This window comes from Dunckerocampus dactyliophorus, chromosome 9, assembly GCF_027744805.1.
Source record: "Dunckerocampus dactyliophorus isolate RoL2022-P2 chromosome 9, RoL_Ddac_1.1, whole genome shotgun sequence".
NCBI lineage: Eukaryota > Metazoa > Chordata > Actinopteri > Syngnathiformes > Syngnathidae > Dunckerocampus > Dunckerocampus dactyliophorus.
In genome coordinates this window covers 18,844,722-18,862,396 of record NC_072827.1, presented here as the reverse complement: position 1 = coordinate 18,862,396, position 17,675 = coordinate 18,844,722, and the positions used below count along the sequence as shown (strand labels likewise).

Here is a 17,675-nt window from a genome sequence, read left to right as displayed (position 1 = left end):
TGCCTTGCGATTGCCTGGCGACCAGTCCAGGGTGTACCCCGCCTGTCGCCCGAAGTCAGCTGGGATAGGCTCCAGCATGCCCCCGCGACCGTAATGAGGATGAAGCGGTATAGAAAATGGATGGATGGATGGGTGATCAACCCAGTAAAACACAGCCACTGGCTCCGGACAGTTGGCAAACATCTCTGAAGACATTGCCTGGATCAGAGTGGCTTCCGGTGCCTCTGAGGTGAGGGTCAAGCATGGGAATTCAACTCTGTCCCGCTAGTGAATGATGACATTTGTCTCCATTTTCATCAGCGTGTGACATTTGGCTTGGAGCTGTGACATTTGTTGCGTTTGGCATCGACGTGGACACTGCAACCGGGACTTGCAAGAAAGAAGATGCGAGCGTCTTCATCACATACACATGAATGGAGAAAGTGTTGTGTTCATATTTTTGTTGAGTGTACAGAAAGACTGTGATTGGCTGGCGACCAGTCCAGGGTGTACCCTGTCTCTCGCCCGAAGTCAGCTGGGATAGGCTCCAGCATACGCCCACAACCCTAACGAGGATTAAGATAATTAAGTATTTAATTGAGTAATTTAGTATAGAAAATGGATTTACAGAAATATGTCCCTTTTTTGGCTTTTTTGGTAGGTGTTGGTATGGAAGCTGAAAGACAAGCATGTACGGTGCTAATATGTGCCTTCTTATTGTGTTTATGTTGAGCAACAGGCATTCAGAAAAAGAATCCCTGATATATTATTATTATTATTATTTATATTACACAAATGCTCGTATATATTACACAAAATATCTGCAAAATAGCTACACTTTGTGGATTCAAACTTCATCAAACCTCACTGTCTTTGGGGCGACCATGAGGATATGAATGAAGGCCTGTTACCAAACATAAATAGTCAATGTCCCACCTCCCTTTCGTGGGCCTTACACACTTACAGAACGCCTCCTCAACTTGGAGGCAGTCTTCATCCTGTGAGTCATCTTTATAAGATGGATGCCTTCTTAGTCTTCTCAGCATTGACTGCTCACAGCAAGTTCTATCTACATCATCCATGAAGACTTGGAGGAGCTTGCTGACATGACAGCAACTCTTGGTGGAGCATTTAATGAGATCCATGGAGGGTGATCTAGTCTTCTAAAAGACCTGGCGCTAATCCAACTTTTCACTGTGTGCTATCACATGATTAGCATGTGAATCGATGCAGTCTTTGTTGCTTGTGAGTGTTTTTTATCTGGGTCTAACATCATGGATGCTGAATTCAATGGAACATATATAACTCTTGGTGGCTATGTAGGATTGGACAAATACAGATATCTTTACTTTATCAGCTTGTTGACACTCTATATTCTTATCCTCTGCACTAATTGCACCATTATATGTCTAATCTGGATTCACAGGAACCTTCATGAGCCTATGTACATTTTCATTGCAGCTTTGTCATTCAACTCTGTTTTGTTTAGCACTGCTATCTACCCCAAACTTTTCATTGATGTCTTATCTCAAAAACAGACCATTTCTTATTCTGCTTGTATGGTTCAGAGTTTTGTATTTTATTCTTTAGGTGGTTCAGACTTTTTCCTGTTGTCAGCCATGGCTTATGACAGGTATGTGTCTATCTGCAAACCTCTGAAATATCCAACTATCATGGGAAAAACAACAGTCACTGTCCTCTTGACCTTGGCCTGGATTCTACCTGCATGCCAGGTTGCAGTGGCAGTTGTAATGAATTCTAAACAAAAACTGTGCAAGTTTATTTCAGGAGGAATCTTTTGCAACAAGTCGACAACCAAGCTCCACTGTGTACACTCGACATTTCATACTGTTTATGGTTTGTTAATCATGGTAAATATTATTCTTGTTCCTGTGATTTTCATACTTTTTACATATGTGAAGATATTTGTAATAACTTATCACAGTTGTGTGAGAGTCCGAAAAAAAGCTGCAGAGACATGTTTACCTCACCTGGTGGTTTTAATCTGCTTCTCTTGTCTGTGTGTATTTGATGTCTTTACTGATCAAATGGAGTCAGATCTTCCAAAAAGTGTACGTTTAGTAATGACTTTACAAATAGTTGTGTATAATCCTCTGTTCAATCCAGTCATATATGGAGTGAAAATGAAAGAAATTTCTAAACACATCGGGAGATTGTTATGTCAGATCAAACACATGAAACAAAACATTAGTAAAAAGTGAATGTCTGTGTAATAGTGATGGTTTCACTGATCCTCACACATGCTGGAAATTTTTTTTTATAAAATTGTTGTTTAAATAAAAATGATTTCCTGTCTGATTGTAGCGTGAAGTCAAAATATACTGTACAAATGAATCCAGTGCTCCCTCTAAGGTGCACATGTGCATAATCACGCACTGCTCCGCGTTGTCAGTGCACAGCAAATTTATGCAGCACACAAAATAAAATCCAACCTGAATTGCAAATAAAATAAACACATAACAATTTATTCTGTACCATTTAGCAATGTGTGGCACACTCAAAAATATGGTGACCACATAGATTTAAATTTGTGTTTATTGAGGTAAAATATGCTATAATACTGCGCAGAATTTTATATTTTCGAAATGTGGTGGTTGTATGTATTGTTGACATTTGTGGAAGTGGATTTGCAGTTTGTGTTGTACAGCGTGAGGCGGAACATTTGTGTCTCTTCAGTTGCGGCAGGACACTTATATAGAGACACTTCCTGTATTGCGTGAGATGCAATCTGCAAGGGACCTACACGTTGTCCTCAATTTGCTGTTCAGCCTGCATTTCCATTCAGGTCGGTAAATTGTCCGAAAAACAACACAATAAGTCCATATAAGTACATGTGTTCATGTTAGGATGTATATTGTGAAACTATCCGCTGATTTAATTTGGTAAAATAAGTGAAAGTTAGAGAGACACTATATCGTAATATATCAAAGGCATAGCCGCTGCTCCATGTACTCGAATTGGCGGGAGACAGAGCTCTTGGTTAGGTCGCCATCCAGTGGAACTGCGTGGTATTGCAATTGTCATAAAAAATGGGTTAATAGCGAAAGTATTTGTTAAGAACATTTAAAATAGTGTAAGTGTGTACAGAAATATGTTACAAGAAAAGTTACCATGATACATAATCATATATTTTGTGAGGAAAAATCCAGTAACCTGTCGTATTACAGATGTTTATGTACAAATGTGAACATTTAAGAGGACATGTGTCATAAAGTAAGCATGTCATGGAATGCATTAAAAGGGTTATTAGAACAAATAAATACAATTAATGGTAATTTGTGCCAAACTGTAGTTGTGTTGGTCAAAAGGAAGTGAGATATGGAAATGTGAACTGTACAAAGTTATGTCAGGGGTCTCAAACTCAATTTACCTGTTTTTTTACATTTTTTTTTTCTTAGTTACTTTTTGCTTTTTTTGTTTTATTTTTCCAGTTTTATTTTATATTTTGTGTCTACAATGTGCCGTTCACAGGCCCATAAAAATGCGGTCCATAAATGACCAGTGGGCCGCACTTTGGACATCCCTGGTTTACATATTTCACAGGTGTGGGGGAGTGTTAACAAATGAGTGTGTTCATGCTGTTTTTTTGTAGCACTATCACTAAATGACCCCCGCTATAAGCAAAGGCTGGATACAGGCACACACACCGGTTGGAGGAGGTAGCTTCGGTGGCAAGCCTCTTTTGATATTTATTTTATATATATATATATATATATATATATATATATATATATATATAGATAGATAGATAGATAGATAGATAGATAGATAGATAGATATAGTGTTGGGACATCTCTGTCCACATGTGGTTCCTCCATTTGAAGCTCAAAAGCCTACTTGATGCTCTTCATTCATTTTCTCTATATCTTAAACCCAGTGCTTTAAGAGCATAATAAAAAATAATTTGGAGTCTGATTGGCCCCATTTGACAGTCAGCAAAGACCAGATTACCTAATGGCTCTTCGAGGTAATCTTATGGTGTGCCGTCTCTTTTGCCCACCATCCACCATAGGAGCCTGGAGTTTGTTTTTGTTGTTCTGTAACAGCCAGTGTCCTAACATAAATTAACTTGAGGTTGTGAACAGAACAAATATGCGCATAAGCACTCAATAACGTCATCAAACATTACCTTTATCCATTCCCACAGAGTATCAGCATTTGGGACCAAATACGAGGTGAAACAAAACGACAAACAGTCTCTGTAGTGTATGGTAGAAAGTTAGCGCATGCACAATGGTGCGTTCAAGGGATGTCCAACAAAGTGGGATGAGTCAACGCTCGTAACAAACAACAAAATCATGCAAAAGCTTTGGGATTTCTAATTGTATATTTTTTTCAACATCAATGGCCTATTTTTGCAAAATTGATATGCATTTACATAAAATTTGATGTAGTTATTTTAAAATATATTTTTTAAGCGCTTTTTAATTTTATTATTGCGCCTGAAAGTTTTCCGCAGCCCAGCTGCACCATGGTGGCTGGGGACTACTGCCAAATTGGCGACTTACACATTCTTGGAAAACATGTGGTTTCATAGGTTTTTCAGACACTTCAGCATTCTAATAACACTGCCTGAGGGAAATACAGTATATCAACAGTAGCTGTAAAAAAAAAACCCTGAACCAGTCCAGTTGCAATCAAGTCACTGCCCTGAGAATACAATGACCTACATGAATGAGAATATTCACAGGCAGAAGCTGGAAAGACTTGAGAGCACCAGTCCAAGCATTGAGCCCTACGGGACGCTACAACAAACTTACAAACATGGAGCTTTTACTACCATGATTTGCAAACTGGAAGCAATCTCACAAACAGGGTTTCGATCAGTTTAAGGCCGTTCCTTTAATGGCAATGACATGTTCTAATGTCTGTATTGGAATGTGACAGTTTTGTCAAAGGCTGCGCTAAGAATGCTCTAGAATGTTGGATATTGGTCTGTCATTGGCTAAGAGATCTGGATCAAGATAAACTTTCTAAAGAACAGCTTTGGTGACAGCCACTTTAAATGACAGTCAGAAAAGCCTATTTATTTATTTATAGAGCTTCATTTGCTAATTGGCTCAATCTAAGAACTGTTTGAGGTCCAGTCAGTATATTAATAAATAGAGGGGTTTTATGACCAGAGGAGATTTATTTGTTTTCCAACAGAACCTCATCCTCTGTAAAACCTTCAGCGGGGAATTACATTAGTGGGCCTTGAGAATGTTGAGAATGGTCTGATGATTGTAACCGCCCAAAAGATTACAAAACGCCTCCTCAATTTGGAAGCCAATTGCAGACGGTCTTCATCCTGTGAGTCATCCTTATAAGATGGATGGCTTCTTAGTCTTCTCAGCATTGACTGCTCACAGCAAGTTCCACCTACATCACCATGAAGACTTGGAGGAGCTTGCTGACATGACAGCAACTCTTGGTGGAGCATTTAATGAGATCCATGGAGATTGAATAATTCTTTTGAAAGTCTACTCAAATACTTCAATGTTTGCATTGTGGAGATGAAGAGTAAGATCATCTATCTGTATATCAGTGTGATCTTCATTGTTTGATTTGACACAGTCTGCTAGTCTTTTTCATCTGAGACTAACTTCATGGATGCTGAATTCAATGGAACATATATAACTCTTGGTGGCTATGTAGAATTGGACAAGTACAGATATCTTTACTTTGTCATCTTATTGACACTCTATATTCTCATCCTGTGCACTAATTGCACCATTATATGTCTAATCTGGATTCACAGGAACCTTCATGAGCCTATGTACATTTTCATTGCAGCTTTGTCACTCAACTCTGTTTTGTTTAGCACTGCTATCTACCCCAAACTTTTCATTGACGTCTTATCTCAAAAACAGAACATTTCTCATTCGGCTTGTATGTTTCAATATTTTATTTGTTATTCTTTGGGTATTTCAGACTTCTTACTGCTGTCAGCCATGGCTTATGACAGGTATGTGTCTATCTGCAAACCTCTGCAATACCCAACTATTATGGGAAAAATGACTGTTACTGTCTTCTTGACTTTGGCCTGGTTTCTACCCGCAAGCCAGCTTGGAGTGACAACTGTAATTAATTCTAAACAAAAACTCTGCGACTTTACAACGGGAGGATTTTTTTGTAATAATAAAATTTTTAGGCTCCACTGTGTAAAATCAACTGTTCTTAATGTTTATGGTTTGTTTATCATGCTAAATTTTATTGTTGTTCCTGTGATTTTCATCCTTTTTACCTACATAAAAATATTTATAATAACGTATCGCAAGTGTGTAGAGATTAGGAGAAAGGCTGCAGAGACCTGTTTACCTCATCTGATGGTTTTAATGTGCTTCTCTTGTTTGAGTGTATTTGATATCATTACAGCGCGACTGGAGTCAGATATTCCAAAAAGTGTACGTTCAGTAATGACGTTGCTCATATTTGTGTATAATCCTTTGTTCAATCCAATCATATATGGAGTGAAAATGAAAGAAATCTCAAAACACATCAAGAGATTGTTGTGTCATCTCGTGACCAAAAGCTTATGATCACACTTGTTAGCAGTGAAGTCTTCACTTCTCCATGTAATCCTTGGAAAAAGTCACGTACGGTAGCATAAAGTGTTTACAAGGTGTGTATAGACAAAGAAGAAAGCTGAGAACCATAATGTCTGTTATAATATATCCTGAATTGAATTAATCTATCATTGTTTAATCAATTATTGCTTATTGTATACCCTGCATTTATTTATGCATTATGCAATGTTTTTGTCAGTTTTTACTCCTATATTTATTTACTATTTTATACATAAACGTTTTTACTTATTTTATGTAAATTATTAATGTGAGTAGTATTATTATTGTAATTAATTGTAATTGTCATTATTATTTTTACTTATAGACTTTATACCCTTCATCACTGCATAATACATGTATGTATTGTTCCACATTCATTATTATTTTCTCTCCCTATTATAAAATGGTGATATTTAAATGCAGGAAGAGAACAAATTATCAGTAATTGCTGAGGTATGGAGAAAGGGTAGGATTAAATAAGCTATTCTTCTTCCTACTATGTTTTGGACATGTTGAATTGTGTAACTGTAAGCATAGGATGTACTTTAATGTAACTTTGTGAAAGCATGTTTGAAACAAATAAAACCATTAACATTACAGTTGATAAATCATTAATACTTTTTGACTTGCATTGAGTTAACAAAATTGGCCGGGGGGCCAGATAATATATCTGATACACACACACTAGTTTAAGCTTATAATTCTAACAATTATTTGTGTTATTTTATCTTTAAGTGTCATACAATCTGCTATATGTGCTTGTGTCTTTTTTTTCAGGAGCACTTTAAATATCAGACCACATCAAATAACGAAATTGAATTTTTACAGTTTTTTTTTACTGAATAATATACATGAATAAAGGATGTGTGATATACAATATGAACTACAAACGATAAAACATTGACTATTAAAGAGTATGTGAACGTCCCTCCTTTTTTACTGCCCAGACGGTGCAGTGGGTAGGTTAAGTTGTGTGCCACATATTTGTTGACTTGTGTTTGCTTGGCACCATGGATGTGGTAGTTGTCTGTATCGCTGCATGTGAAAAGCTAATGGGGATAATTCGGATTTTTGGACATGAAGTTGTTTGACATCCCCATCAGCACAGACCTCACAAATGACTTGGCGTTATATTTGTGCCGTATCCCTGTGCACTGTTGCCTCTCCATTCTTGTGTATGTGATGAAGACGTCACATCTTCTTCTGCGGTGTAACACATACTTAAACAAGCCGCTCCATTGCAAAAGAAGATGAGAGCATCTTCATCACATAGACAAGAATGGAGAGGCAACAGTGCGCAGGTATACGGCGTGAGACAAATATAACGCCGATCGATTTGTGAGGTCTCATTTTTTTGAGGAGGCATTCTTATGATGCAAATGTATTACTCTTTTGAACTCATATTGTTTTGATAAGCCAAACTCTTTACTTAAATGACCCAGCAACTAAGCGGGACTACGTTCTACGGATGAGAGGCTGAAACACTAAAATACTTTATAGCCCCTAAATTTGTTCATCAGAATTATGATCACAAAACACAGGACAAAAATATTTTTATTAATAAACTTATTTGTGAACAATTTAACCAGATAAGTATAACAACAACATAAATGACATGCATATGCATATCTATACTGTGTGTGTGTGTGTGTGTGTATATATATATATATATATATATATATATATATATATATATATATATATTATAGTGGTGTGAAAAACTGTTTGCCCCCTTCCTAATTCCTTATTTTTTTGCATGATTATCACACTTAAATGTTTCAGATCATCAAACAAATTTAAATATTAGTCAATGACAACACAGCTGAACACAAAATGCAGTTTTTAAGTGACATTTTTTATTACCAAGGAAGAAAAAAATAACTGTATGGACAGTGTGGTCTTCAGTTTTCTTATTCTTCTTCCAAATATATCTTATATACGCACCATATGCTGATGTATGACTTTTTCTAAGGATTACATATAGAAATAAATACTTCAATGCTAACAAGTGTGATCATATGCTTTTGGTCAAGGGCTGACACAACAAACCCTTGATATGCTTCGAGATTTCTTTCATTTTCACTCCATATATGATTGGATTGAACAGAGGACCATACACAACTATTTGTAAACTCATGATTAAATTGACATTTTTTGGAAGATCTGACTCCAATCGAGCTGAAACAGCATCAAAAACAGACAAAAAAAGGCAGCAGATTAAAACCATCAAGTGAGGTAAACATGTCTCTGCAGCTTTTTTCCTGATTTCTGCACAACTGTGGTAAGTTATTATAAATATCTTTATGTAGGTAAAAAGGATGAAAATCACAGGAACAACGGCAGCATTTAGAATAAAAATCAAGCCATAAACATTAAGAACTGTTGATTTTACACAGTAAAGCTTGAAAATTTTATTGTTGCAAAAAATTCCATCTGTTGTAAAGTCACACAATTTCTGTTTAGAATGAATTACAATTGCTACTGCAACCTCAAGTGCAGGTATAAACCAGGCCAAGGTCAAGAGAACAGTGACAGTTATATTTCCCATGATAGTTGGATATTGCAGAGGTTTGCAGATAGCCACATATCTGTCATAAGCCATGGCTGACAACAACAGGAAGTCTGAACAACCTAAAGAATAAAATATAAAACTCTGAAACATACATGCTGAATAAGAAATAGTCTGTTTTTGAGATAAGACATCAATGAAAAGTTTGGGGTAGATGGCAGTGCTAAGCAAAACAGAGTTGAATGACAAAGCTGCAATGAAAATGTACATAGGCTCATGAAGGTTCCTGTGAATCCAGATTAGACATATAATGGTGCAATTAGTGCAGAGGATGAGAATATAAAGTGTCAACAAAATGACAAAATAAAGATATCTGTATTTGTCCAATCCTACATAGCCACCAAGAGTTATATATGTTCCATTGAATTCAGCATCCATGAACTTAGTCCTAAATGAAAAAGATTAGCAGACTGTGTCAAAGCTCAGCTTCTTCCTGCTCCTTTTGAGACACCTTGAGGAGTGAATTGTGAATATGTGATGTAGTTCAATGTAACACGTATGCATGTTTGAAGTAAATCAACAAAGAAACAAAGCAAACAATAGTCTTGCAATGAAGATCACATTGATTAATGTACAGATAGCTGATCTTACTCTTCATCTCCACAATACAATAATTGAAGTATTGGAGTAGACATTCAAAAGACTTGTTCATCCTCCGTGGATCTCATGAAATGCTCCACCAAGAGTTTGTCAGGTCAACAAGCTCCTCCAAGTCTTCATGGTGAGGTAGGTGGAATTTGCTGTGTAGGAGTATGAGGTCATCCAACTTATAAGGATGACTCACAGGAAGAAGACTGTCTGCAATTGGCTACTAAGTTGAAGAGGCGTTCTGTAATCTTTTGGGCGGTTACAATCATCAGACCATTCTCAACATTCTCAAGGCCCACTAATGTAATTCCCTGCTGAAAATTTTACAGAGGAGTAAGTGTGTATGTTGGATAACAAAGACACCTGCTGTGGTCACTGTCGCTACGCAATACTTACTCAGAATGCAATCGTTTCAACTGAGTTCAACGCATGTGCAGAACGTGTCTACATCCGGTTGGCCTATTTTTCGGTAGTAACATGTTAGGCATGCGTAATCTATGCCATCCGTCGATCTATTTTACAGCAGCAAGCAATAAGCAATATAAGTAATTGTGGCTCAATTGTGCATGGTCAAATTTTGATAAAGGTTTTACATGAGCACTGATAAATAGATAAAATGTAAATTTCTCTTGGAGATGAATAGAGTATCTAAGTATTCGTCCGACATATGTTTTATTTCAGTCGGATGTTGGGATCCTTCCCTTTGAATGGGTAGAACTTGAGTTTCACTTTTGTCCACTTGCAATCGCTATGACTTAATGTAAATCTGCACATTAATTTGATAACAAATTGAAAGGGAAAGTTGAACAAACATGATAAAGGAGTATCCAAAGTAGAAGAATACATACAAGCAATGATAAAACCTAATTTTCAGGGGAATCTCCACTCTCTCATCCTGACACGCACATACATTGACAGGTTTTCACAGTGCGGGGATTGGAACACCAATATAAATTAAACCTTCAAGATTAAACACACTTAATACACAACATCATGGTCAAACTTATTCATATAACTCACACAGAGCAATGAGCAACTTCATGATGCGTCTCCTTCCTTCTTTCTGCTATGACCGTATGCTCTGTGTTATGAGGCATTCAGGTACGCGTACCCCACTTTGGGAACCTAGGCTCTAGATTAATCCATCATTGCACTCTGCTTATGATTGTTTACATTGAAATATCACTGCATTTTGTGTGTTTTATTTTATTTATTTATGTATGTTATATGTAACCGGATATGACGTTTACGTCTGCTCAACGTGCCGTGCATTGCGTAGGTTTTTACGTAGCTCAGTCTTGGTGGATGTCATAAGACGGTAGAAACATCCACATGCTAATGAGGTATTTTAACAAGAGTCACTCATAAAATAACCTCCCAACATATTACATATATGAAGTATGGTTATTGACCTATTTATGTTCACACATTTAAAAAAGAATAACTATCACAGCACGTGACGTGACAGAAGCGCTGTCGTAAAAATTTGCTAAAGGAGGAAGTGACGTAGTCCTTCAATATGCTTGCAGTGAATTCATGTCATCAGTTTGCCAACTGGTGATGTTTCTTGCCTATTGGTCCTGTCCTTGACTGTCTTTTCAGGGAGGGGCATTTCTTTCATTTTATGAATAATTTCTTGTTTACCGTAAATCAAAAACCGTGTATAAACCGCACCCGTGTATTAACCGCACCTCCATTTTCACGCTCACGGCGGGGGAAGAAATTTTTTTAGTTCATAAATGCTTGCCAACTCTTTCATCTCAAATCAACATGCGTAAAGGTACTAAGCAATTTCAAAAAGAAGAAGAAAGGAGAAATCTGCCGTCGATCAATTCATCTGCAATAGAATTCATGTAAGAAAAGTTTGCCGTCAACTTGCCGATGATGTCCGCTCTCCAACGGCGGATGACTGACTCGTCCACTCCGTGCTGCCGTCCTGCTGCCCGGTTCCCAAACTCTTCTGCATACTGGCAGACTGAGAGTTTGAACGCTGCGGTGAAAGATTGTCGTGGCATTTTGAGAGGGTACAGGCCCGGTCACACCGCCCGAACTTTGCTGTAGCGTCCCTTGAACGGTAGGAAGAGGGGGCCGAATTGCAACAATGCTCGTCACCGTGTACAAAATGGGAAAAAAAAATAGAAAACACGGGCATTGTCTTAGCGGTGCACCGCTGAAGCCGGCGTTGCCTTAGCCTTGATTTAACGGTAGCGAATGTTGGTTTAGCGGTGACGCAAGCGGTGATAGAGCGGCGTTCTGCGTGTTCTGAATGTTTTAATGGAAGCTTAGGATAGCTTCAGTGTATATAGAGATCGTTTCACTGTGTGAAAATACAGACAGCTGTCAGATAAGTGAGAAAGAAATTGCATACACAAGCATTTTCAGCAACTGTACAGCAGAGGGCGCTAAAGTCAAAGCAACTGTCTGCCCCACAGACGGCTATTCTAAAATGGGCTTCTAGTCAGTTTCTCACCGTACCGAGTCTGGCCACAGACCTGTCATCGTGTATAAACCGCACCCTGATTTTTTGCTTCTTACCAGTGGGAAAATTGCGGTTTATACACAGTGATTTACGGTATTTATTTTTTTATTCTGAGAATAGATTCTGTGATATTTTTTTGAGCGACTCTTACTACTCGATCAACACCGGCCGCTTTTCCTCCTCTGAATTACTTTCATATCCCCAAATTCCCTCCACATCGGACAGCCAAGCAAAACCATGGGAGACTCGTACAATTCGCTCTGGATGTGAATGTGTCGCTCATTGGTGTAGCTAGTGTTTGTCACCTCCCGTGTGTGGCGCCCATAAGACGAGTATCCCGATATATTATATTGATATTTGTCATTGTACAGCATTGATGGTTTTGATTCTCTCACTGTCCAATGACAAATGCTGTTCTCTCACTGGGCTTGGCATGGCCACCATGACATATTTATACAAAACTTACATTTACATTTTAGATTTAAATCACGACCCATATGACTGAAGGTGATGAAATGAGGCAAGTTGAAGTTTGTTGTGTTGACGGCACACTGTTGCATGTGTTTACAGAAGCTACCACAGCAAACAACATGATTGTGATGGTGTCATCAAGAGAATGTGCTTATTTGTCAGACACAACTTCCCATTAGACCACTCCACTGTGACCACTGGCTCATAATTAACTGTGTTCCCCTGAGGCCTGCCTTGTTATTCACATGATATTACAGTATCCTGACATCACTCTTTCACTCCCAATTAACCAAAGTGTGTCACACTGCTTCCTTCACGTTTCTGCGGACATTGAGAAGTTTAATGAAGTGCAAAATGGTCAACCAGCATCCATATAAAATCAATTCACACACATTTGTGTTAGTACACACTTTATAAGGTATGTGGTGAGTTAGTTGGAAAAACAATCAAATATAAGTGAAAAAAGTTCCAAGACCGGATTGGTCTACTCTGTCAGCAGTATTAAATGATAACTTGTGTAATTATGTCAAGGTGATTAGTTTGTGTGTGTGTGTGTGTGTGCATGCGTGCGTGTGTGTGTGTGTGTGGAGCATTAATGGATGAAAAGTCCACACTTGATCATACATCAGTAAAGATGTAAAGATACACTCCTGATCAAAATCTTAAGATCAGTTGAAAAATTGTTAGAATTTGCATTTTGCACATTTGGGTCTTAATGAGGTTTTAAGTAGAGCTACAATATGTAAAAACAAGAAGGAGGAGTGAGGCAAAAAGCAAGTGAAGATGGCTTCACGAAGGGCATCAACTGTCTGGAACTGATGGGCATTTTTATAAACTTCCCTTGCCATCCATCCCCAAATGTTCTCTATGGGATTTAAATGAGGGGAACATGCAGGATGGTCCAAAAGAGTGATGTTATTCTCCCTGAAGAAGTCCTTGGTCAAGCGTGCATTGTCAACTGCAGCGTTGTCCTGTTGAAAAACCCAGCTGGTACCACACAGATGAGTGCCCTCAGTCATGAGGGATGCCCACTGCAACATCTGCACGTAAGCAGCTGCCGTTTAACGACCCCGCACCACCTGAAGCTCCGGTGTTCCACTGAATAAAAAAGCACCCCAGATCATGCTGGACTCCCCTCCACTGTGCCGGGTAGAAAACATCTCAGGTGGGATCTCCTTGTCATGCCAGTAACGTTGGAAGCCATTTTTTCTCATCAGAGAATAAAACTTGTTTCCACCTTTCAATGTCCCATGTTTGATGCTCCCTGGCAAAGTCTAAACAGGCAGTTTTGTGGCGTTGAAGGAGACGAGGTCTTTGAATTCTTTTTTTGTTTTTTAAACCCTTTTCCCGCAGATGCCGTCTGATGGTTATTGTGCTGCAGTTGTCACCAGTAAGGGCCTTAATTTGGGTGGAAGACCGCCCTGTGTCTTGATGGACAGCCAATCAGATCCTCCGGCTCAGCGCAAGTGGGATTTTTTTGGGTCTACCACTTGACTTTTTTGTTCCATAATGCTCAGGATCTTTCAAAAAATGTAGAATGACTGATTTACTGCACCCAAACTCAGCAGCAATGGCACGCTGCGAGAGGCCTTGCTTATGCAGCTCGATAATCCGACCACGTTCAAAAAGAGAATGCTTCTTAGCTTTAGCCATCAGGAGGGCATGACACTGAATGCCTGACAGAAAAAGAACATTTTTAGCAGATTTTGGTTTTTATAGCCTGTGGTCTTAAACTGTTGATCAGGTGATAAACAACCTATTTCAGTTTTTTTTTTTTTTTAATTACAAGTTCCAAATGTTTTTTGTCTCACTCCCTCTTGTTTTTGCATATTGTAGCTCTACTTAAAACCTCATTAAGAACCAAATGTGCAAAATGCAAATTCTAGCAATTTTTCAACTGGTCTTGAGATTTTGATCATGAGTGTATCTGTATTTGTCCACTTCTACATAGCCACCAATGGTTATGAAGTTAGGCATCTGTGAAGTTAGTCCCAGATGAAAAAGACTGGCAGGCTGTGACAAAGCAAACAAGAGTCTGACAATGAAGATCACACTGATTCATGCGCAGTTAGCTGATCTTACTCTTTATCGCCACAAAACAGTGTTGGAGTAGAATCACATCTTTTATGAGACTTGTTAGTTATTAAATGCTCCATCAAGAGTTTTTGCCATGTCAACAAGCTCCTCCCAAGTCTTCATGGATGATGTAGGTGGAACTTGCTGTGAGCAGTCATTGCTGAGGAGCATAAGAAGTCATCTGCCTGATAAGGATGATTGTCTGCGATTGGCCTCCAAGTTGAAGAGGTGTTCTGTGATCTTTTGGGCAGTTGCAATCATCAGACCATTCTCAATGGGCTTCAACTTGTAGCATGTAAGGCCACCAATGGGAGGTGGACCACTGCTCATTTACTTTTTTTTAACAGGCCTACATACTTATCCACATTATTGCCCCAAAGACAGACAGAGAGCTTTGCTGAAGTTTGAATCCACTGAGGGGTGGCACAGTTATTTTGTATAATAAATGCGGGCAAAGAATTTTCTTCTTCTACTACTACTTTTGGCAGTTGCCATTTGTCATTTGGCATCTTCCTTTGTCAGACCTACCACCTGCATGTCTACTGCACCAGACGCGAAGCACCAAATTCTGGGCTCTTGTGCATAAACCTCTCAGAGGGATAACCTGAAATGGGCCCATGAGTCATGCTACCCATGAATCAAAAGGACTACCTCTGTTGTCAAGAGAGGATGTAGGTAAAAAGGATAAAAATCAAAGGAAGAACAATAGCACTAAAGAAACCATAAACATTAAACACTGTTGACTTTACACAGGAAAGCTTAAACATTTTATTGTTACAAAAAATTCCTCCTATTGTAAAGTCTGAATTTTTGTTGAGAGGTAATTAATCTGGCCACTTTTCAAAATAAAACATAAAAAAAAAATGGAAATTATTTTTTCTTTCTGTGCGGCCCGGTACCAAATGACCTATGGGGACCTATGTTATAAATGACATGATCGTAATCCAACAGCTCACTGTGTGTATTGTGTAGATGAAAAGTAAGATCAGCTACCTGTAACATGAATCAATGTGATCATCATGGTCACAGTGTTTGACTCTCTTCTGCATACATGTGTGCGCGCATGTGTGTATGTATACCTTTGGTATTGATACTATCGATATTTGGATCGATCTGCCCACCACTAGTCGACATAACTGAGGAAATTACTCATCCAAATTGAAAAAAAAAACAGATTTCCAAAATCTTGCATAATATTTATGTATGTGTATGGATGATGACGTTCTGTTCTTGAACACCTCCACCTTAGGCAGAAATGCACTGTTTCCCAACTGAGAATCTGAGAATCAGGCCTCATGTTCTCATCCACACGACTTCACAATAAGCAGCAGCAAACACTGAAGAGGCAATGTTAAACACATCATCAGCAAATGGCAGCAGTGAGACTTCATGTCATGTCATTGCATCACCTTGGCCATGTGGAAAAACGCATAAAGAACTTGGATGCAACCCATTTCCGGTTGTGGCATCACTTTCAAGTACATTTCCAGGATGAAATAGTGCCAGAACCGGCTGCTGCAAAACAGAAAAGAAAGCAAAGTATACATAATTAACAAAAAAAAAGTTTAAAAAAGGAAATAAATAGAAATTTAAATGACAAACTAGGTGTTTCCTACAATATTCAGATTATGGATTACATTAGATAGTTCCACGACTTGTTTTGTCTGAGGTGGGCAAAAAAGAAAGGTATGTTGTGAAATACTCCTCGCTGACCTTTTGAATCCACTCGTACAAAATAACCACAGAATGGAAGTTGGACTACCTTAGGTTCTCAAGTTTTGGACAGGTGTGATACTACAAGTATCAAACTACAAGTGAGATGCTTGCATCTTCATCCGTGATGGAGCGCCACAGCCACCTTGTTTACGTGTGTTCCACAGCGAAAGAACATGCAATGTAGTTGTTAAGTAAATGAACAATGGCCCACCTCCGTTTTATGAGAATGGTCTGATGATTGTAACTACGGTACCTAAAAGATTACAAAACGCCTCCTCAACTTGGAGGCCAATCGCAGGCAGTTTTCATCCTGTGAGTCATCCTTATAAGGTGGATGACCTGTTACTCTTCTCAACATTGACTGCTCACAGAAACTTCTATCAACACCACCATGAAGGCTTGAATAGGCTTGCTAATATGACAGCAACTCTTGGTGGAGCAATTCATGAGATTCATGGAGAGTGGACTTATAAAAGATGTCATGTTAATCCAACACCTCAGTGTGTGTATTGGGGATGTAAAAGCTACCTGTACATCGATGTGATCTTCATTATTTGCTTTGACACAGTCTGCTAGTCTTTTTCATCTGGGATTTATTTCATGGATGCTGAATTCAATGGAACATATATAACTCTCGGTGGCTATATAGCAGTGGACAAATACAGATATCTTTACTTTGTCATCTTGATGACACTCTATATTCTTATCCTGTGCACTAATTGCACCATTATATGTCTAATCTGGATTCACAGGAACCTTCATGAGCCTATGTACATTTTCATTGCAGCTTTGTCACTCAACTCTGTTTTGTTTAGCACTGCTATCTACCCCAAACTTTTCATTGATGTCTTATCTCAAAAACAGACCATTTCTCATTCAGCTTGTATGTTTCAATATTTTATATTTTATTCTTTAGGCACGTCAGATATCTTACTGCTGTCAGCCATGGCTTATGACAGGTATGTGTCTATCTGCAAACCTCTGCAATATCCAACTATCATGGCAAATATAACTGTCACTGTCCTCTTGACTGTGGCCTGGTTTCTACCTGCACTCGAGGTTGCAGTAGCAATTGTAATTAATTCTAAACAAAAACTCTGTGACTTTACAACAGACGGAATTTTTTGCAACAATAAAATTTTTAGGCTTTATTGTGTCAAATCAACATTTCTTAATTTTTATGGTTTGTTTGCCATGCTAAATGCTGTTGTTGTTCCTGCGATTTTCA

General features: G+C 38.4%; 3 protein-coding genes across 3 annotated transcripts; 2 read left to right on the top strand and 1 right to left on the bottom strand.

Annotated features, from left to right (window-relative positions):
- The first annotated feature begins 1,253 nt into the window (after positions 1 to 1,253).
- LOC129187518 (olfactory receptor 10K1-like) lies at positions 1,254 to 2,201 on the top strand. Its single transcript, XM_054786950.1, has one exon. The coding sequence runs from the start codon at positions 1,254 to 1,256 to the stop codon at positions 2,199 to 2,201; it is 948 nt and encodes a 315-aa protein (XP_054642925.1).
- A 3,387-nt stretch (positions 2,202 to 5,588) lies between these two features.
- On the top strand, positions 5,589 to 6,521 carry LOC129187348 (olfactory receptor 11A1-like). The gene has a single exon (XM_054786468.1). It carries the CDS (start codon positions 5,589 to 5,591, stop codon positions 6,519 to 6,521), a length of 933 nt encoding a protein of 310 aa, XP_054642443.1.
- A 2,041-nt stretch (positions 6,522 to 8,562) lies between these two features.
- LOC129187347 (olfactory receptor 11A1-like) lies at positions 8,563 to 15,461 on the bottom strand. Its single transcript, XM_054786467.1, has 2 exons — positions 15,444 to 15,461; positions 8,563 to 9,498 (listed from the first exon to the last, which is right to left on the bottom strand). The coding sequence occupies exons 1-2, from the start codon at positions 15,459 to 15,461 to the stop codon at positions 8,563 to 8,565; spliced, it is 954 nt and encodes a 317-aa protein (XP_054642442.1).
- Between the last annotated feature and the right edge of the window lie 2,214 nt (positions 15,462 to 17,675).